General features: G+C 34.9%; 1 protein-coding gene across 6 annotated transcripts in view; it reads left to right on the plus strand.

The window, feature by feature from the left end:
- FSTL5 (follistatin like 5) overlaps window positions 1-23,201 on the plus strand; it is a 795,291-nt gene that overhangs the window by 40,567 nt on the left and 731,523 nt on the right. For all 6 annotated transcript variants that reach the window (XM_040471352.1, XM_040471359.1, XM_040471338.1 and 3 more), the window contains one exon: window positions 11,343-11,484. In XM_040471352.1, coding sequence (XP_040327286.1) covers window positions 11,359-11,484 — 126 coding nt within the window. In that variant the 5' untranslated portion in view covers window positions 11,343-11,358. Of the gene's footprint in view, window positions 1-11,342; window positions 11,485-23,201 lie in introns of those variants that run through there.

Consider the following 23,201-nt stretch of genomic DNA (forward strand, 5'->3'; position numbering starts at 1 on the left):
TACTTTTGTGAATATGAAGTAGAATACCTCTGAGACTCAGCTGACCTGAACAAATGGGCAAGTTTTCCCCATGGCATTTCAGTTTTAAATACAGAAGAAATTAAGTTGTTCCCTGTGCAGCACTTCATTGTTAAACTGTGACAGAATATTTTTTTCTTGTACTATAAATGTAGTTCCAGATTTAAAGAACATAGGCTGCTAGAAACCTTGGTATGGAATAGGTTGAATTTAAAATCTGTCTGACATTGACAAAAATGCAATGATTTTTTTTAATAGCAAATAAAATCTGTAACATAGTACCTTTGGGATTTTAGACAGAGTCAATCCTAAGAGCTGCATTCTTCCTTAATTTACATTTTAAGTGCTCATCAAGGTAGAAGGCAATGAATTCAGAAGACAGAGCTTATAATGATTTTCTCTTCTCTTGAATTAGAGCAGTATCTTCAAGGTCATATAATATATTATTATTTTTAAACTTTTAAAACATCATTTTTCATGTTATAGCAAGCAAAGTTATTGCAGCTTAGATACAAACTAGGGTCACAGGACTTTTACACCAGACATACATGAAATTGCTTTTCCTTAGCCAACATTTTGCAGTGTGCAATGAAATTATATCCATAGTGTTTGATAGAAACCAAGCAAACAGTGATCAATGATTGGCTAGTTTTAGTTTCCATAATTACTTCCAGTTGGTACTTTGAAAATAAGGAGGAAATTACTTAGAACTCTCAGCTTGTATTATTATGACGTACAGATGTTATTCCTTAATTTTTTTCTTGAAAATACAAATTAAAAGACAAAGAAAACAATGAACTTTATCATTCTGATTAATTTTTTCTTCTTTGAACTTAACATACCAAACCTCTGGGATATCAGCTGTAAGAGATCAGATGAATAAAGAAAACGTGTAAGAAGAGACCGCAGAAGGATGGCTAGAAAAGTGAAGGGAGATCGTTGGAGTCTTGTGTGATTGAAGCTACAGGGAGAAAAGGTCAAGTAAAGTGGTCACTTTCCTAAGAGCACTTCCTTTTTTTAAATTTTTAAAAAGTGTTTATTTATTTTTGAGAGAGAGAGAGAGAAAGAGAGAGAGACAGAATCCAAAGTAGGCTCCAGGCTCTGAGCTGCCAGCACAGAGCCTGATGTGGGGCTTGAACCCATGAACTGTGAGATTAGGACCTGAGCTGAAGTTTGAGGCTTAACCAACTGAGCCACCCAGGTGCCGCTGTGAGAGAACTTTCAATGGATTAGTTGATGAAGCTGCATTTCAGTTGGTTGAGAGTTATAGTGCAAGTGTTAAGAAAATCAGTTTATGAACACAGCCACAGGGAGAATCCATATCTTTTTACTTTAGCTATTGTTCTTTCTACTATAGCACGCTGCTGCTCAGCATTACAAATACTTTTGGTACATTTTTTAGCAATGAATATTTTCAGTTTATCAACCACAAGAAGAAAAGTGCCTGCTTGATGTCAGATTTCTGTGAAAATGAGCTGAAACTCAGAAATTCAACATGTCAAATAAACTGCATACAAAGATACAGGAACATTATTGAAGCTGCTTCTTTTATGAAATTGTCACACATAACCCAGGTGGACATACAGTGTAGAAAAGCTAAGTGCAGAATATTAAGATATATCATGCTATCGTGGTTATATTAGTCAATGTTTTTTAACCACTTATTCTGTACCATGTTGCAGACGGCAGCTTTTAGGAAGGTAGAGAATTCATGCCCCTTTAGGTGTACATATAAACATATATAATCCAGAATATTCATTCAAGTTTATTATAAAATAACTCCAGTTTATTCATTGGAAGAAGGAACTGACAGAAGATTTGATAAACTACATAGAAATAATTACATAAAGTTTTTTTTAATTGTTTAAATGTATTTATTTTTGAGACAGAGAGAGAGCGACAGAGCATGAGCAGGGGAGGGACAGAGAGAGAGGTAGACCCAGAATCGGAAGCAGGCTCCAGGCTCTGAGCTGTCAGCACAGAGCCTGACACGGGGCTTGAACTCACAGACTGTGAGATCATGACCTGAACTGAAGTCAGACACCCAACTGACTAAGCCACCCAGGCGCCCCACATAAAGTTTATTTTTAAATATTGTCTATTGAAGGCCATCATAAACAAAAAGACATATGGAATTAATTTAATTTCAACCTATACATAATATACTTTTTTACTATTGAATCATGAATGTGTTATAAAGTCAAGTCTGGGGACCTTCTTTGGGAGATTGAATATTAGTCACTATATGTTGTCTTGTTTTTTTCTGCCTAAGTTTGAGGCACCAGTACATGCAATTTGAAGTCCAGGCTATTGTAAGTTTATATAATTTAATAAAATTCCTTGTTTAAGTCAGCTAGACCCAAAGTTTCATTCTGTTTCAGTTGTCAAACATGCTTTAAAAAAATAATACTATATATATATATATATATATATATATATATATATCTTGTGCTATATATAAACATTGTGTATAAATATATACTTATATATGTTTATATATCTCTCACATATTATATATATATATATATATATACATACACATATATATTCATAAAATAACTTATTCATATAATAGTATATGCTTATATATAACAAATATATCTAAAACTACTGTATAGCTACAGTTACATAAGTGCTACTGTAACCATGCATTTATAACTGTAACCACAGCTATATATAACCATCTTCCCAGTGAAGATCATTTTGATCAAACAAGTGTACACAAAATTATCCAAAAATTCCACTTGAACAATATGATTCTGTAGAGATGGTGATGCTGAAGTCCTTTCTGTTGGCTTTTGGAAACTCTTTCTGTTGGCTTTCTATTTATTTTTTTTTATTTTATTTTTTTATTTTTTTTTTCAACGTTTATTTATTTTTGGGACAGAGAGAGACAGAGCATGAACGGGGGAGGGGCAGAGAGAGAGGGAAACACAGAATCGGAAACAGGCTCCAGGCTCTGAGCCATCAGCCCAGAGCCCGACGCGGGGCTCGAACTCACGGGCCGCGAGATCGTGACCTGGCTGAAGTCGGACGCTTAACCGACTGCGCCACCCAGGCGCCCCTGTTGGCTTTCTATTTATATTAAATATAAAGTTGTTGGGGTTCACAGAGTTGCGGCTTCTAAACAGTGCCTTAGACACTTAAAACATTTGTACACGTGTTATTTATTTCCATAGTGAATGGATTCTAGTCAGAAGTGTTGTAGCATTTAACACTTGTTAAATGCTGTTTGGAATTAGCATTCCTGTTTGGAATTAAATTCCTGTTTGGAATCAGGAGAGTGACATTACACGCCTATGACTACTTTCCTTGTAAGCACAAATGCTATTCTTGCTGCTTACTATTGTCCTCCCCTATAAAAAGAAAGGGTAACACTAGGTGTCTAATATGAATTTCACTTCTATTATCTTGTATTCTGTGTTGAAGTTCATTTTTTTATCTTAAAAATGTTTTTAGTGCACCAGAGTGATTAATACAACTGCAGCATAGTTTTGTAAGGCAAAGATGGCTTTGGAAAACAAATATTTACCACCCAACATACTTTTCATAATGTGGGATTTTCATTTGTTTAAAGGAGAGTATTCACATCTTTTTTAAAAAATTAAATGGAATTCAGTGTGAATATTTTCGCCTAATGCAAGCTTAAATTATTATACATTTCACACTGCAGTCCTTCCAAAATGCCAATGAATATGTTTTATCTATATCTAGCTTCTTTCTTTTTCAAATTAAGCTGGCTATTGAAAGGTATAATTGGTTTGAATCTGGACAGTTTTGTTCATCCAAATTAATGACTCAGATGTCATTGAAATCAAAGTTCCTCCTTTGAGAGTTAAATTAATTTAATGGTCATAATTCTTATTATTTAACACTTATAATTCTATTCTTATCTTAGATGTTAAGAAAAAAAAGTATACTGCACATGTTATACTCTTTCAATACAGAGTTTTATATTTAAAAGTTTTGGTCTTTTCAGAAATATGAACCGATAAGGTGGGATTAAGAATTAAAGAAGTTTCCATGTTTTTGAGTGTTTCCATATAGAATTGAAAGACACTCACCCATGCAGTATGGACAGAGAAGTCACATAGCTATTGTTCTCATTATCACTGCATTTGTTTATACTGTATCTCCATTTACATTGATCCAAAGTGAATGTCAAGTGAAAGATTCTCTCTTCCACTAGTATTCAGTCTAAATAAGTAGTTGTTTGTCCTCTATGGCTACTTCGTGTACAGGCTATTCTATATCTGCATCATTTTGTGCATGTTAAAAGTAGAATTGAATCACAAAATATTGGGTCAAAGGTGATCGGAGTCAGCCTTGGATTCAATTTTGACAATAACCAGTTTTGTGAACTTGGAAACCTTATCCTGATAAGTTTCTCTTTCTTTATATTTAGTTCAAATAAGCAATAATATCTATCAGAAAATATTTTTTGGATAATTAAATATTATTAGGTATCATCCTAGTATGTCTAGTAGGATATGTATGACGTGTTTTTCCTTTGCTCTTCTCCTGTATGGTTCTACAGTATGAAAGTGGCGACTCTTAGCTGTTTTCTTTTTCTTTTTTTTTTAATTATACTTATTGGACTGGATATTTGAAGAAAGGACAATGATTAGGAGATTACATTGCTCTGATGAGGATAATCTACTAATAGAGGGAAAGAATCTACTTCTGTGATAGGGATAATATATTTCCCATAACAAAAGTAGATCCTTTGGAAAAATTTTTATCCCAGGAGAAAGACTAAATTAGAACTCAACCACAGAGTTCAAAGCCATGGGTATGAAGTTAAAGTGGGTCAAAAGATACAAACAAATAGCAGATCTGCCTGATAGATACAGAAGAAGTCTCTCCCATCTTTCCAACTTCAGTTGAGCTAAGGAATGAAAAGACTGTCAGTTCTTGACAAGGGAGGCTTTTCCACAGGAACTCCCCACTGAAAACCTGGTTTTGATCCAGTTGTAAAACAAAAGCTTTTTATAATAACAGCAACTTGAATTCTAGATTGATTTCATAGTCAGTTTTAATGAATATTTTCAATTACATGAAGAATATTAAGAATCCCTTAATGTATACCTACTATTTCAAATTAATTACTTATCACCATTAATTTATTCATTCATTTATCTATCTAAAAATATTTATTGAGCTCATGCTGTATGCCAGGTACTGCTCTAATTCACACAGGTAATTAACAAAGTCCTGTCTTTATGGAGCTAATGTTCTGGTTGGAAACGTAGAATACACAAACCAGTAAAAAATATAGCATGGCAGATGATAAGACCTGTGGCTTCCAGTCATTCCATTCCAATGAAAATTTCCACCTATCTTTTGCTTCAAAATTAAAATTTCACTATTTTCATTTTCTCTACTTCCTAGCAGCATTTATTCCTTATTTTGACTAAAATTGCCTGAGGGCTTAGTCTTTGGACCTCTTCTCCTTTCCAACCTCTTCCCATCTCATACCTGGGTTTGATGACATATAAATGCTAAGAACTCCAAATAGGTATATCTAGCCCATACCTCTTTGCTGCACTTCAGGTTCCCATATCCCAATGAATATTCAACATCTCCAATAGGACTACCAAAAGGCCTCTCAAAAAAGGAATAATCGTTTTCTCCCTCAAACTTGTTTTTCCCCATATCCTTATCCAGATCAGTAAATCTACCCAGAAGGAATAATCTGTTATAGATTCTAGACTATATAGTGTCATAAATCCCTTCCTGCAGATGAGGCCCAAGTAATGCAATTGGTTTTGTTTAGGTTATACAGTATGACACGAGGTAGGTTAAAAGTCAATTTTTCTGTCTCATAGAATTATAGAATACCAAAAAGGAAAAAAAAAAAGTAGTAATAATTTAGGCCACCTCCCTGTTTCAGAAGAGAACAGAGAAGTCTATGGAAGTTAAGAAACTCCCTAGATTGTGACTGAACCAGTTTAGTGTATCTCCCTCTGCAGCTATATAAGGATGTTAACCTTCTTAAATCAATCACCACCGTGCAAGGTGAAAAGACACTTAAGGGAGATATGTAAAAATTGCAGCAGAGAGCAGCAAAGTCCATGTGAAATTGACAGGGGAGATTTCACAAAGGAAGTGACTGGGGATATTTCTTGGAAGACCTATAGTAGTTTTCTAGGCTGGAGTGAGAGGCAGTGAGGGTACTTCCGGTGAAACCCTCAGATACTTGACTTTTCTGCAACCTTTGATAATATTGGGAATTGCTTCACCTTGATATTCTTTTCATTCATAGACATAATACCACAGTTTCCTTCCCCATCTCAAATGCTACATTTTGTTCCTAAGGCAATACTTGAACACTCTTAGTTTGTTTTCCCAAATGGTGAGATTCTAGAGAATGTGTAAACAAATCAAAATCCCTGAAATATTTGAATCTACTAAATCATGTAACTACTCTAAATCCTACTGCCATAAGCAGCACAGCATGTTACACCATATGGTGAATAAAATAGTTTGATTCAGAGAAAAATATTATTTTCTGAAGAAAAGAAACCTCTTTCCATTCCCCTTACCATTTCCGAGTCTAACTGTGTTAAATCAAACATTAAGCAGATACTTTTTAGATTTGTGAACATTTTGTTTTTCCTAAGTTAATAAAGAGATTGTTTTCTGATGCTTCCATATACATGTTGGGGTTACAAGGAAAAGTCATAGGATCATTATTGCACCATCTGTTCCAGCTGGTTTGTTTTAGTCACATGCTCCTCAGTGTTCTTTCTGAGCTATCACAAACTGCCAATTAAGTATGAAAAGCTAACAGGTTGTCAGAGGTTATAGTACTGAGAAAGATCATGAGTCAGTATATCCTGGGATCGATTGCTACTGATTTACAATTTCCAGAACACCTTCTGTGGATGAGTGAACTTTTAAAGACATAATAATGGCATCCTTTGGATCCTGTAGCTGAAGAGAAGTAAGAAAATGATGATTATTTTCTGAGCATCCATCAAGAAGAGTCATCTTTTTATTTAGTTTGCTAATTGATTGCTGTATAGTTGGATTCAAATATTTTCTTAGTAATATCTTAGTGAAGAAAATCTTGCAAGGTAGCCCTTCACAGAAGATAAATGCAGAAATTGGTTGTGTTCTTTTGTCTTGTCTAACACTCAGTGTTGAGCTCAAATGCCTATCTGTACTAGAAATACAAAACAAAGAGATATGACTTTTAATATTAGTTGTTTCATTTTATCTGTGGTATCAAGTAAATCACTCCAGTTGCATGATAGCTGCTGAGATAAAGCATTTATATTTTAAAATTTTGTGTAACTTGGTATTATTAAGAAATTTTATACTTGAAAATTATAGGACTATCAATGAAAAAATTAATCATGGTTAGTAATATGAAAAGTAGATTTAAATGGTATAAATAAGTTGTATATGATGCACTGAAGGTTTACATGTTGACTTGTTATTAACTTTTGGTGAAATTTCTTAAAGTAAATATTCCTAGTCTATTGCCTCTTGGCAGAGAAAATATTTCAGGAGACTGTTGAACTAATTATCAATGTGTGGAAGTTTACTTCCAAAATTTATGAGATTTTTGGTCACCTATTAAAATTTTGTTCATTCAGTCTATATAGTATATGAAATATTTGTAGCCCTGTGGAATATAAGTGTGTGAGTGTGTGTGCATGTGTGTGAGTGTGTATGTGACAGTGAATTAGAAAGAGGAAGAAAAAGCGGTGCCTGGGTTAAACCACCGACTTTGGCTCAAGTCATGATCTCGTGGTTTGTGAGGTTGAGACCTGCGTCGGGCTGTGTGCTCACAGCTCAGAGCCTGGTGCCTGGTTTGGATTCTGTGTCTCCCTCTCTCTCTTCCCCTCCCCCACTCATGCTCTGTGTCTCTCTCGATTTCTCAAAAGTAAATAAACATTAAAAGAGAGAGAGAGAGAGAGGAAGAAAAAGAGAAACCCTTAAATGTTCAGTTTAAGAAATTTATGACTTCACCTTTACCCCATCATGGTGGGACAAGGTTGTGATCATACCTCTTGTCTCCCTCTCCTGTTTGACAACAGAGTAAAATAGTATTCAGAACCCTTAGAAAATATCCCTTCAGCTCAGTTGGTACTGTTTGCTTTATTCTTGGGCTCTATCTTGGATTTAAAATATTCCATCCAGTTGTCTTATAAACAAATATTTACCTCTGAGAGAAGGATTAGACTATACATCAAAATGACAGCAAAGGGATGGATTGCAAATGAAATTATTTAGTTTTCTGGGTTAGTTTTCAGACATTGTGTAGGGGTAGTGAAATAGGAATTGCATTCAATTTCATCAAAATGCAAAAAACACAATCTGTTTTTTACTATTGAATGCAGGATGACATTCATTTATGCATTCATTTATTGAGTGTCTAGTAGGTACCAGACAATTTGCCAGTCCCAGATGATATAATGCTAAAAAGAAAAAAAAAAAAAAAAACAAAAACAAAAAACAAACCAGATCCCTGCATTCATGAACTTTGAAGGAGATGATAATTATATAATGCAGTGAAGAAGACCAACATTATTCAAATTATCACATTAATGATGTCTAATTACAAATGGTTGCTCTGAAATGAAGGGGAACTGATCTATGAGAATGAGTAGTTAAGAAATGCAATTCAGGCTTGGTGTGATGAGGACAGCCCTTAAGGGATATGTTTGATATGTGAAGGCCTTTGGGTGATAAATGGGGGTGGGGAGAGGTGAATTTCAAATGGTGGAAATACTGTATGAAAGTCTTATAGTGAGAATGGACCAAATAAGTTCAGTGTGGCTGGAGAGCAGTTCTTTGGAGGAAGAGAAAGATATGCACAGCCTAGACTCTGTGGGCACTTATAGATTATTTCAGGGATTTTGGTTTTTATTTCAAGGGTAAATGAGTATATCTTAAAGTTATTAACAAGGGCAATTACATCATGATATTTGCTTTTGACATGATCACTCAGGCTATTGGGTAGGGAATAATTCAAGGTGTATGTGCATAAATGTGGATGGCCACTGAGGATGTGATTGAGGCAATTTAGGGGACAAGTGGTGCTGATAACTGAACTAGGGTTGTGACAGTAGACTGGAAAGAAACTAATGTTTGGGATATATAGTTTGAAGGTAGAACTAACAGAATTTAAGGATGATGACTTTATGTGGGGTTTGTATACTATAAACTGTTTTTGAAACATAAAGGTGGAGTTGTTAAGTAGGCTAACTATGCCAATCTGGAGATTGGATGAGAAGCAATAATATAAAGGTTTCCCCTGCTCTCTGTAAGTATAGCCTTTCTATAAAAACTTTCATAAGCCAAAAAGCATAAAATGAAGAAGGAATTGTCATTAATTTATACTGAAAAATTTTTGAATGTTCTCAGACCCCCCAAAAACCCCTCTTAGTCTTTTCTGATACCTTAGGAGACATCTTGCTCACGGATGCACAAAATAAATCAAGATAAAGCATGGGCGCTCACAGACACAGTTCAAAGCTCTGGTGGCTTGGTGCTGACATGTTGAATGTAGGTGCCTGGGAAGGAGCTTGGTTGGGCCACTGTCTCTGCTCCATGCTCCTGAAGTGCTCTGCTTCCTTAAGGGCTGACTGCAAAACAAATGCTCAATACTGTTAACCCCTTTCACCTTTTTGTTTTGTGAAAGCAAAAATCGCCTTCGCATTTCTTTTGGTTAGTGAAAACAGGTACTAATGTAGCTGTTCAGTAAAAGCAAAGTGGTCTAAGATAAGTTTCAAAAAGCAGGAGGTAGCTGTAATTAAAACCACAGATGTTGTTGAATGTTTGGCTGCATGAATAGAGTAGGTAAGTGGCTAACAACAAAATTTGATAAACTATAATATTAAATAGTGAAGCAAAGGAGTGGGATGAACTTGCAAAAGGGCTGAGATGGAGTTTTCTTTACAGAAATTCTACAGAAATGGAAGTCAGGGGTGTCATAAAATTCCAGGTAAAGTGACCATTTCTTAAAAAAAAGAAATGTTACTTGGATAGGGTGATAGAAATGCTTGCATGGACTCGGTTCAGAAATTAGCTAGAATGAGATACACAACTCTTTCAGAAAATTCAAAAAGTAGAAGAGAAAAATGATCTTTAAAAAATCTTAAAAAACCTTAAGATTTGAGCATCTTTAAAGATGGACATTAATAATTGGGTGGGGAGTTTAGAAAACAGTAACCAGCATGGTTAAATACTTGGTTAAGTTTCTCAAGAAGTCAGATGTACGGTATGGATTAGACAGGAGCAGAAAGAGCTCTTTATTTTTTTTTATTTTTTTTTTTTTTGGCACATTAGGTGCAAATATATGTTGGTGAAAATGATAAAAAGAAATATAGTTTAATTCAAAGCATTGATTTGTTGGTTAGGAAGAGGGCTTAGAGTTATATGATAATAAATTTATGCCATTTTACAATTTCTCTTGTGTGTCCAAAGACACAGAGAAGTGGAAAGACTTGTATAGTTTTGAGTTTAAAGCACTTATGAAGAACGTTTTTGAAAATATTCTTTGTGATAGTGTTGGAAAAATGCACTCCCAACTCAATATAACTGTCTGCCTAATTTTTGTTGTACCTCAGTTTATGAAGTGCCTACCATAGAAGACTGCCTTATCAAACTGTCAGCAGTCTTTACTAGTGAATTATTTTAGTTAAGTGATATTCATCAAATGTACTCAAAGAGGAGTTCAAGATTTATAAGTATGTTGACAATTGTACTCTATACAGATGCTCAGAAAATTAACCATGGTTTAAAGTTGGTTTTTTTTGGGGCGCCTGGGTGGCGTAGTCGGTTAAGCGTCCGACTTCAGCCAGGTCACGATCTCGCGGTCCGTGAGTTCGAGCCCCGCGTCAGGCTCTGGGCTGATGGCTCGGAGCCTGGAGCCTGTTTCCGAATCTGTGTCTCCCTCTCTCTCTGCCCCTCCCCCGTTCATGCTCTGTCTCTCTCTGTCCCAAAAATAAATAAACGTTGAAAAAATAAATAAATAAAAAATAAAGTTGTTTTTTTTTTTATTTTCATTTTCTTTCAACTTGATTTTAATTATTTTTTTCCTCAATACATTTTGATTGGCTTCTATATTTCTATGTATGTAATGTTGTGTAAAGCTGTACGAGTGAGAAATTTTTTAAAAAACTGTTTGTTATGATGAAGGGGATCCTAATCTTTAATTGGAGAGGCTTACCTGTTATGGATTCAGTTGACAGTTGCCTACAAGTATTGATTAGATCTGTGGAGATTTCTATGCACTATTGAATATTTCTTGATGCATTTTTAAAATATATAATGCATTTTCTGATTACTTGCAATGCTAATTTTCACAGGTGGAAAGCAATAAGAATGTTTAAGTGCTGGTCAGCTGTTTTGGTTCTTGGATTCATTTTTCTGGAGTCAGAAGGAAGGCCAACCAAAGAAGCAGGATATGGCCTTAAATCCTACCAACCTCTAATAAGATTGCGACACAAGGTACAGTCACCATTCTGAATTTGCACACAATGCCTACCAACTATGAACTAAACTACTAGGTGTCTGCTTTATTATTCACTCAGGAGCACTTATGTCAGTATATGCCTTCAGAATAAAATTTCCATATAAAAATGCACATTTTAAAAATGAGAAATGACTAATTTAGAGATTTATAATTTGGGGAATTAAGTATTTCTTGACAAAATATAGAGATGGTTTATTGAAAAAAATCATTAAAATTTACATTAAGCCATAGTAATGGATTTATAAAAATAAGTAAATCTGTTAACCTAATCAATCAGATAGTTTCTGTCATTTCCATATTAAGTTTAGGACTTTTTAAACTAAACATAAGTGTTATGTTTTTTAATTAGCAATAAAAGTAAATAAAAAAGGATATCTATTCCATCTGGAGATATATAGGTTGACAAAGAATTAGAAATTGTAGAAATCATTAGAAATTTTAATTTCATAAAATTCATGTTATTTTATATTGGGCAAATGCATCACTTCCTTATGTTAAATATTTTCAAACATAAAATAAGTTGATATTTAGACATACTATAAATTATATAGATTACTTATGTTAATTAATTAATTATATTAATTATATTATACTTATATTAATTAAGCTAGTGCTTTTATTTTAATAACAGATCATTATGCTAAAGCAGTTTCATCCAATCAAATTAATTTAATCAAATTAGATTAAATCAAATCAAATCAATACATTTTGGTCTTACTAGAAAGCAGATAATAATAATAATTATGGGAGAAAATATATATTTTAAAGTTTCTTATGTTACTTGTCTTAAAAGAAACACTTGAAATAAATATAAGTACAGTTGACCCTTGAACAACATGGGGTTATTTAACATGGGGTTAGGGGCACTGACCCCTGCATAGTCAAAAATCTAAGCATTACTTTTGACTCCCTCAAATCTTAAATACTAATAGGCTACTGTTGACTGATAATATAAACAGTTGATTAACAGAGATTTTGTATTGTATATGTATTATATGCTATATTCTCACAATAAAATTAGCTAGAGAAAAAAACATTTTTAAAAATTAGAAGGAAAAGAAAATTTACATTTATACTACTGTACTACATTTATTTAAAAAATCATGTATAAGTGGACCCACCCAGTTCAAACCTGTGTTGTATAAATACATGTATGTTTTCATGCATATATTTTTGCTAAAATTCTTTCATAATATTACAGCGTTTTGATAAAATAGGTAACTTTTACTTGGATTTTTATGTGCCAGACCATAGGGTAAGCTCTTAAATGTCATATTTTATTTAATCTCCAAACAATCTTATAAAGATGTACCAGTTTAATTTTATATATGAAAAATCAATTTTATAGAAACATTAAGGGATTCAATGAATGCATACATTTATTAAATATATTAACTGACTAGGGTAATGTGAAGTATAAGCTTGATAGCCAGAAAAGAAATAAAATAAGTAAAATATGAAAATATACTTCAGTGTCAAAAATCGTTGTTGAAATTTATTCATGTGTGAAAGGAGATAAGTTTCTAGGTAAATGCAGCTGGAGAATTGGACCTGTTCTGCTACCTTTCAATTATCATTTGTGTTCCCTACCTCACAGACTGTCAGTTTCATCCTACTCCAATTTTTAGAAATAATAACTGCTTTATGAATACTCTGAAAACACTATTAATGCAATGTATTGGCTTATTTTGTTACATACTAGTAATTATTTAATCTTTCTGTTTGTCTCCCCTGAGTTATCTATTTTGAAGTCGGAAACTATGCCTTTCTAATCTTTTCATTCTGGTGCCATGAGTATAATTGATACTGTTTAATTGACTCCATGGCGGAGAAATGATCAGCAGAATGCATGGCTATGCTGTTTTTATTGTTCTTCTGCTAAATATAATACCACAGGTTTTTATGTGTCAGTGTACGTTTATAAACAAACCATTTTGAATTAAATGTGGATATTGAAGATAAATTATTTATCATGTATTGCCATGAGATTTAAACCTTTAAAGAAAAGAAACAACACAGTGAGTCAAGCCTGTTTTAGAAACACAGATAATCACTCCAAATGATCAAAGTTACCTCTCAGTCTTTTCCATCTCTATGGGTTTTACCTCTGAATAGTTACAGATAATATATTATTACTGTTATTTAAAAACAAAATGGCAGAGAATATTAGTAATACCTAACTTTCCAACAATTTTGGACAGAGGTAAAATTAAGTTATAAAAGGCATTTTGTGAATGTGTGTGTGAAAGTGTGTATCTTGACAAAAGTAAAGAATATCCTAGGTTGTGCCAGTCCCTGCCAAAACCCCACCAAGTACTTTCCACTCACTAGCAATACCCCTACCCAACCACAGGGAATCCAAGGTCTTTATTTCCCCAAGACCTTGAGGATTAAGCTCATTATAGTCTGTCTGTCTGTCTATCTATCTATCTATCTATCTATCTATCTATCTATCTATTTAAAGTAGGCTCCAACACAGGGCTTGAACTCGACCCTGAGATCAAGACCTGAGCTGAGATCAAGAGTCAGATGCTCAACCGACTAAGCCACCCAGGCACCCTGCCTTTATTTCTGTTTGAATCAATTATTATTTGGATTCCAGAAATGCCCTGCCATCCTTTTTCCACTGATTCCCATTTCAGTGATGCTTAGTTGCAACATTAGTGGTAAGGCTTTCACAAACCATAATTAAAAACTGTTACAGTCACAGACATTTTCTATCTCTCCTTTTAAAATGCATTTTCATCTATAGAACTTATCACCATTTGTCATATATATTTATATGAGAAATATATATGTTTTATATGTGTATGTGTATATTTGACTTATTTATTAGTTTATTGGATTGTTCCCTTCCATCATGATGTGAGCCACTATTCATCTTGCTATCCTACAGCACCTAAAATTGTATTGGCACATGGCCAACATTTAATAAATATGTATGGAATGAATGATTCCACCTGCTGACTAGAATAAGGCTGAAATCATATATTATATGGTATATATAATTATGTTATATAGTTTATTATAATTATTAATAAATTAGGTATGATTTTTCTATTAATTTATCATAGTAAGATCAACAGAGAAATACTTAATAAAATGTTTAAAATAGATTATTTTAACATACATGAATTAATTTACTATTATTTGTTATTTCCTATTATTTGTTATTATTTATTTTAAATAAAAATGGTTTTATTTAAATCACAAAGAATATAAACGTCTATATTTCTGTAAGACTTAGGGAATACACAAGAAGATTTTCTATTTGGTTTAGGCTCCACTGTATTGAATATATTTATTGACTAAAAAACTATAAAATAAATAATAGATAAAATAGATCTTGAGATATAATTAGCTATTTTCCACATTTTCCCCAGAAAGATGTCAGTACTTTGAGTCTAAACAAATATTATGTTTAGGACTCATGTTTACCAAATGTTTGTGTGCCAACTGTATAATGAATCCTCGTTAGGGAGAAAAAGTGAAATGTGACTTATTTGTCAGATTACATAGAAATATATTGTAGATAGAAATATAAATATATATGTACATATTTTTATCATTTATAACTATATGTACACATAAATATGATTGAAAACCTATGTCTGTGTCTCAAGATAAAAATGAATACCATATAAATTCATCATGTTAATTATAGAAATTCTAATTATAGTCCACAGTATGTCTGAAGGAGCTGATCGTGTGTTTTAACTGCTGTGTTATCCAACAGGCATTTATGAAACATCGAATGTAAGGATTCAGTAGCTTCATTCCATACATTAGTTCATTTAATTATGAATATTCATATGCAGTAAGGAATTTTATTATTTCTTAGATGAGGAAATTAGATTCACAAATGTATAGTAATTTTTCTGTCACATACCTAGAAATGTAGGAGAAAGGATTTAGGATTGAATACACAGAGACTAAATAATGCAGAGTACACAGTGAGAAATTTTTATAGTAATTTGACCTGTGTGCCATATATTTCCTATTCTCCCCACATTCTGATCACATTGTAGGAAGGTAGGATATTACATCCCTCTGTCGTTGGATGGGACTGTGTGTAGTTCTGGCCAATGAGTTAATAGAAGTGCCATGGAATGCATCTGGACTGAACATTTGACTACACTTACAAAATGTTCCTGAACTCTCTTTTTCCTCTAGCATTACAAACAGCATCTGTTCAAGGTAGTGGTTGCCTAATCATCCCAAGTATCTAAATAACTAGGAGGAGTAAAACACCCCGGTAATTAGTGATTGTCTTGAGAGGTAAAATGAAAGAGAGAAAAAACAAAATAAAACAAAACACTTTCATTTTAAACCACTGAGATTTGAGAGTTGTTTGTTATCTCAGCAGGACCATAGCCTATCCTCACCAATAAGGACAGAACTAGAACTTAAACTCATATCACCTAATCAGAAATCCTGGGTTCCTTTGTCTGTACCATCCTGGTTTCTTATTTTATTTCCATTCTTTGGATTTTTCTTACTCTCTTTTCTCTATTTCTTTCTTGTCTCTACTTCTTTCTGGGTCATAATTTCCCATCATAGTATAATTTCTTATTGTATTTACAACCCTTAATATGTGTGTCCTAATATTTTAGCATATTGTCATATACTCTAATTGGTTGGTTGTAAATCCTGTTAGGAACAGAACTATACCTTACATCCCTTTTCTTACCTATAGCGCTGATCACATTGCTGCATCATTTATTTGCTGCTGCTGATAATCAAAGTCAGGCTTGAAGGAAGACCTTATGAGGACAACAGGAGTGTTCTTTGAGTATACCTAGTGGTGCCACTTAAAGACCTTAAAATTCTTACATCTTTATGTGACCAGAGAATGCTATGTCCAACTTAATGGTACAGAACTACTCCTGCAAACCAAGAGGGGTTTATGATTCCTTTACCTTCTAAATCAAAATGTTTGTCTATGAGAGTAGTTACTATATAAATGGACAGAGTTAGCATAATGTAATACATCCATAGAGTGTTGCTATGCACCATTTTACAGAATAGTTCAAAGATGTCATTTGTGGGAGATGAGTTTTTTCTTTTGGTATTAAAGAATAGTAGCTGTGGATTGGTGAGAGTAGTAGGAGAGAACTCTAGGGCAGGAGACAAACATTAAACAGCTCATCAAAACCATGACTGCTTAGAGGCTGGAAACCTTCAGGCAAACCCAGCAGCATTATTTCCTGACTGAGGAAAAACTGTTCCATTCCATCTGAAATATCTGACTGCTTGTAGCACGTTCAACAGCAGGATCTTAAAATGTTAATATATTCTGCAGAGGTCAGAAAGCAAATCAGCACAGTAGATAAGAGCAACAAACGGTGGCAATGAAGGGAGTGAGTGAGTACTGGTCAAATAATCAATTAAATATTAAAGACTGCACTAATTAATATATAAATCGAACTATTTATGCCATATACATCATAATGGCCGAATATTATTAATAAATCACAGATTTTTTTCTAGTCAAGTAAATTATGTTTGAAAAATAAGAACATTTTTAGAATTTTATTTCTGAGAAATGAAATTCCAGTATTAACTGAGCTAGTTCCCGGACCAGGTTAAACGAGCACATATCACAGAGAATGCTACATGAGAAGATATGTGAGTTGAAGGACACCATGTCTATTGTATGGCCCATAAGCCTGCCTTTTCTTTGTATCAGAGAAAAACATGACCTTTATTACTCTGGACGGCAAGTATTCCTGCCCTTCTCTGTGAATGGACATACAAACTCTTCTAAGGCTATAAATACACTTTCTCTTTGCTCCAGTGAGAGATGTTATCTCTGTTTCAAGACAGTTTTCTATCCAAATATCCCTGGCAAGATAGTCCAGAGCAAATGGCTCAGTGTCTCTGTACATGAGGCCTCAGTACATGAGGGGCCATGGAAGATTTTCTCTCAATGCATATGGAGAGCACCACATTTAACAGGAAGTTAGAATTGCCATCAGGTATATCTAAAGCCAAAATTAATTCTGTGTGTGTTTCCAAGTTGATGTGAATACCCAGTATGTGGTTATAGGATCGTCTTACCTTTTTCCTGGTTAACTTTGTCCTTTCTGGAACTCTAAGGGGAGAGAAATAGTTTTCTCACCTTTGGATGTGTTGCTTGCATGTTTGTTCCATCAAACCAGGGTATATTTGATAAACTGGGGAAAATTGGCATGCAGTGGACTGAATCATTCCGCCTAACAAAACTAAGTCAAGAAAGGGATATATCTAACTTTTAAAATTCTCAAGGTGAAGACCTGCTACAGAAAATTGTCATTTTATCCCTTCAAGAATGAATTCTCAAAGCAGTACTATTATTATAGATGTGTAAGGTGGTATGCAAAACAGGATGCTCCTTTACAGTTCTCTGACTCTACATTAAACTATTTTTTTGTAAACCTTTAAAAGTAGCTATAACTTGAAAGACTGGAGCTACTTTGCATGAAGATTTAAAGTTTTGAAACGTTACAAATATGATGTTTTAGCATTATATTTACATCTATTCACAAAGTATAACAAAGTAGGCAAATAAAGTCAAATATATATAGTACATTAAAGCCAAGCTTGTGAGAATTCCAGAAAACTACTTATGTATCAGCCTTGGGCACATATCATGTTTTCTACCATCCCAATATGGATTTTCATGTGATTTGAGTCACAGTGCTTCCTCCAATGCAATGATTTTAAAAATTATCCTGATAGTTAAAAAAAATGGTTTTACCCCTGTTTTTCTAACAGTCATTGATTCGTTTACTAATCAACAAATACCAAAATATTAGGATCTACGTACAATGAAATGTTTGTCATTACTGTTCATTTTCTTTAGGTTGACTTCCAAAGCCTTCTTATCTTTAGATCTGGTTGTCTTTTCTCACCATTCCTGTGGTGAGGAGAGTACTACATCATATTAGCTTGATAGAAAATCCACCTATTAACACATCCTTACTATTTGCTATTTAAGCACATTATGCTACTTTATATTCAAAAAACAAAATATAGGTATGTTGTTTATAACAGGGTTCAATGTGGATATGCTACAGTGTAGATGTAGGAAAAAGGATTGTGAGTTAACAGGTCGTGAGTTAAAGGTGAATGAAGTCTAAATGCCTTTATCTGATCATTAATATTAATATACTGCATGATAGCATTTGCATTCACTACTTTAATGTGTAAATTAATTATAAGTTGTTTTGTACATCTTCAATTATTAAAATTCTATTGTGAATTCAATTACCACACCTCTGTATTATAAATGAAAGGAAATATCCTGATTCATGAGCTTGATATTCAGCATGTTTAAAAGATAAACACCCTATGGTATATGAACCACAAATGAGTGTGTGGTATTACTTTTAACTAATATTACTCACTGCTTATTTCAGGCATCAGTTCCCTATGTATGAGCTGAGAGTTAGGTTTTTAGAGCCACAAAATAGTAGAAAATATTCAATCCATTTAAAAATATATATAAAGCCAAGGACCTGAGAGGAAAAGTTCTTTGTTGAGGATCACACAGGTGGGTGTTGCTTGGCTAATATCAGAATCCAGATTTTCCAACTTCCAAAAAAGTTTTCTTTTCCTTTAACACTCAAGTCCAGGTTTTCATCAGCAAAAATATGCATTCACTCATTATATCAACACACATCTATTAAGTAGCTGCTGAACAAAATGATTCAAATTAAGTTCTTAAATACACTTGCTGGTATGCCTGTGATCATTGGTGAAGTAAACCTCTCAAATGAGTGGGTTGAAAATACAATAAAAGACCTTATTTAATATATAGCAAGGGAACTGGCCCTCAGGGAGAGCCAGTGCCAAGTTTGCTTCATAGAGAGTAGTCTACAGGAAACTTAGTAGTCTACAGCATATTTGCTGGGCTAGGCACTAGAAAAAACGTGCTTGGGGCACCTGGGTGGCGCAGTCGGTTAAGCGTCCGACTTCAGCCAGGTCATGATCTCACGGTCCGTGAGTTCGAGCCCCGCGTCAGGCTCTGGGCTGATGGCTCAGAGCCTGGAGCCTGTTTCCGATTCTGTGTCTCCCTCTCTCTCTGCCCCTCCCCCGTTCATGCTCTGTGTCTCTCTGTCCCAAAAATAAATAAATGTTGAAAAAAAAATTAAAAAAAAAAAAAAAAAAAAGAAAAAACGTGCTTAGTTAAGTTGTTGAACTAGTCACCAGGCTGTCTGAAAGTGATTGTGAGTTTATCAGTTGTGTGGGTTAAACAAACAGCCCATTCAGAGATGGGGTTGTCAGTCATTACACTAACAATTGGTAGAAATATTTGACAACATAAAAATTCTATTTTAAACATTCTGTCAGGGGCTTCTGGGTTGCTCAGTTGGTTAACGGTCAGACTTCAGCTCAGGTCATAGTCTCAAGGTTCGTGGGTTTGAGCCCCGTGTCAGGCTCTGTGCTAACAGCTCAGAGCCTGGAGCCTGCTTTGGATTCTGTGTCGCCCTCTCTCTCTCTCTCTCTCCCTCCCCCGCTCATGCTCTGTCTCTGTCTCTCTCAAAAATAAATAATAAACATTAAAAATATTAAACATTCTGTCAGAAGTTTGCTTATATATTCTATCAGAAATCCTGGCAATGCGGTTTTGTTTTTGCCTCTTTTAGTCTTTCTCAATTTTTTTAACAGGCTTTTTTAAAATTTGTTTTTCCAAGGTAATTTCTTTTTAATTTTTTTTTATTTGAGTATAGTTGACATGCAATGTTATCTTAGTTTCAGGTGTACAACATAGTGATTCAGTAACTCTATATGTTATGCTTACTACTACTTTCAGCACAGTTTTAGGTTAACAACCAAAGTGAGCCCAAGTTCAGAGTGCCCATATTCCTCTTGGCACCACACCTGTGCACCCCTCCTCCACTATCAACCTTCTGCTGGATATTTTGCCATTTAGGTTTATATAAATCTTTTATAAAGACCTCACAAAAATGAGTGTTCTGACAATATTCAAATAAGTAAACAAATATAACATAAAATTTTAAAATCTATTATTTGAAGTGATGTAAACATTTCTCTTAATTGTGTAAAGGTTTAATCGCTTATATTGTATTTCTTTCAAATTTATATTTTATTTCTTTTAAATTTTAAATATATAGCAAATTTGAATGAACTTTACAGTGAATATTCATATAACCAAAACCTAGACAACTATTTTCTTATGCTTGATTTTCACATATATGTGTATATGTTTGTGTGTATCTCCATTCCTCTTTTAATTTATTAATCTACCATACATTTTATTTATTTCAAATTATAGACAGTACACTTTTCTGTCTTAAATACTTTAGTACATATCATTAATTAGAGTTAAATATTTATTTAGAGATTTTTTTTCTTTTGAGATGACATTTTATACACAATGGAAAGGTCTGCTCTTATGTTTTTATTCTTTGAGTTTTGACAAATGTGTGCACATCTGCAATAAATATCAAAATACATGGGGCACCTGAGTGGCTCAGGCAGTTGAGCATCAGACTTTGACTCAGGTCATGATGTCCCATTCGTGGGTTTAAGCCCTGTAACAGAGCCCCCTTCAGATCCTCTGTCTGCCTTTCTCTCTGCCACTCAACTCTCTCTTTCTCTCAAAAATAAACATTAAAAAAATTCAAAACACAATTATTTCAGGGAAGATGGTGGCATAGGAGGCCGATGGGCTCACTTCATCCTGCTGATCACTTAGATTCCATCCACATCTGCCTAAATAACCCAGAAAAATGCCAGAAGACTAGCAGAACAGACTCTCCAGAGCCAAGCATAGACAAGAGACCCATGGAAGAGGGTTGGAAGGGCAGAGAGGCGGTGCACACTACACGGACTGGCGGGAGGGAGCTGGGGTGGTGGAAGGGCAGCCCACCCTGCAAGGCAGAGCCCCCGAGTCTGACTTGCAAAAGCAGAGGGACCAGACTCCCTGAGTTTTGACAGCCAGTGGGACTTAATATCTGGAATGTTAAATGTCAACAGCTCTGCTCTCGGAGAGCAGGGAGGGTGATAGAACTGGGAGGGACTGTTGTAGAGCTCCAGAAGGAGAGCACGGTGGGGGAACAAAGGCACTGGCAAGTGCCATTTCCCTCTCCCATCCCCCAGGCGAAATTCCAAAGGGAACCAGTTCCCGTCACGGAACTTTCTTGCACCTTGCAAAAGCCCAGAGCTGTGCTTCTGTGGATCAATCCCTCTGACGGGCCTGCCTCTCTCCCAGTGCTGCAGGTCACCTCCTGCAAGGGACCACCAAAGGCAAAGGAAGCTAAGACTGCCCCTCCCACCCCTGTTCACCTTGTGGATCCACACTGGCTAATATGCCCTATCCCATCAGAGTAGCACCACAAGCCTGGCACTGTGCAAGTAGCCCAGACAGGGGCCACACCACTCCACAGTGAGTCCTGCCACTGGGAGAGGGGAAGATAAGGTACACACCAGGCTGACTGTGGCCCCAGCAGTGGGCTGGGGACAGACATTGGGTCTGCCTGCGGCCCCGCCCACCAACACAGTTACTCTGGACAGCACAGGGGAAGTGCCCTGCAGTTTGGAGCTACCATAGGGACTACCCAAAATGACGAAATGGAAGAATTCTCCTCAAAAGAAACTCCAGGAAGTAGCGACAGCTAACAAATTGATCAAAACTGATTTAAACAATATAACAGAACAAGAATTCAGAATAATAGTCATAAAATTAATTGCTGGACCTGAAAAAAGCTTAGGGGACAGCAGAGACTCTATTGCTACAGAGATCAAGGGACTAAAAAATAGTCATGAAGAACTAAAAAATGCTATAAATGAGGTGGAAAATAAAATGGAGGCAGCCATTGCATGGATTGAAGAGGCAGAGGAGAGAATAGGTGAATTAGAAGATAAAATTATGGAAAAAGAGAAATCTGAGAAAAAGATAAAAAATCCAGTAGTATAAGGGGAGAATTAGAGAACTAAGTGATGCAATCAAATGGAACAATATCCGTATCATAGGAATTCCAGAAGAAGAAGAGAGAAAGGGGCTGAAGATGTACTTGAACAAATCATAGCTGAGAACTTCCCTGATCTGGGGAAGGAAAAAGGCATTGAAATCCAAGAGGCACAGAGAACTCCCTTCAGAGGTAACTTGAATCCATCTTCTGCACGACATATCCTAGTGAAACTGGCAAAATACAAGGATAAAGAGAGAATTCTGAAAGCAGCTAGGGATAAACAAACTCTAACTACAAAGGTAGACCCTTAAGAGTAGTGGCAGACCTATCTACTGAAACTTGGCAGGCCAGAAAAGAATGGCAGGAAATCTTCAATGTGATGAACAGAAAAAAATATGCAGCCGAGAATCCTTTATCCAGCAAGTCTGTTATTCAGAATAGAAGGAGAGATAAAGGTCTTCCAAAACAAACAAAAACTGAAGGAATTCATCACCACTAAACCACCCCTACAAGAGATCCTAAGGGGGATTCTGTGAGTGAAATGTTGCAAGGACCACAAAGGACCAGAGACATCACTACAAGCATGAAACCTACAGACATCGCAATGACTCTAAACCCATATCTTTCTATAACAACACTGAATGTAAATGGACTAAATGCTCCAACCAAAAGACATAGGGTATTAGAATGGATAAAAAAAAAAACAAGACCCATCTATTTGCTGTTTACAAGAGACTCATTTTGGGCCTGAGGACACCTTCAGATTGAAAGTG

The sequence above is a fragment of the Herpailurus yagouaroundi genome, unplaced genomic scaffold (assembly GCF_014898765.1).
Source record: "Herpailurus yagouaroundi ecotype Mexico unplaced genomic scaffold, PumYag 28, whole genome shotgun sequence".
Classification (NCBI taxonomy): Eukaryota; Metazoa; Chordata; class Mammalia; order Carnivora; family Felidae; genus Herpailurus; species Herpailurus yagouaroundi.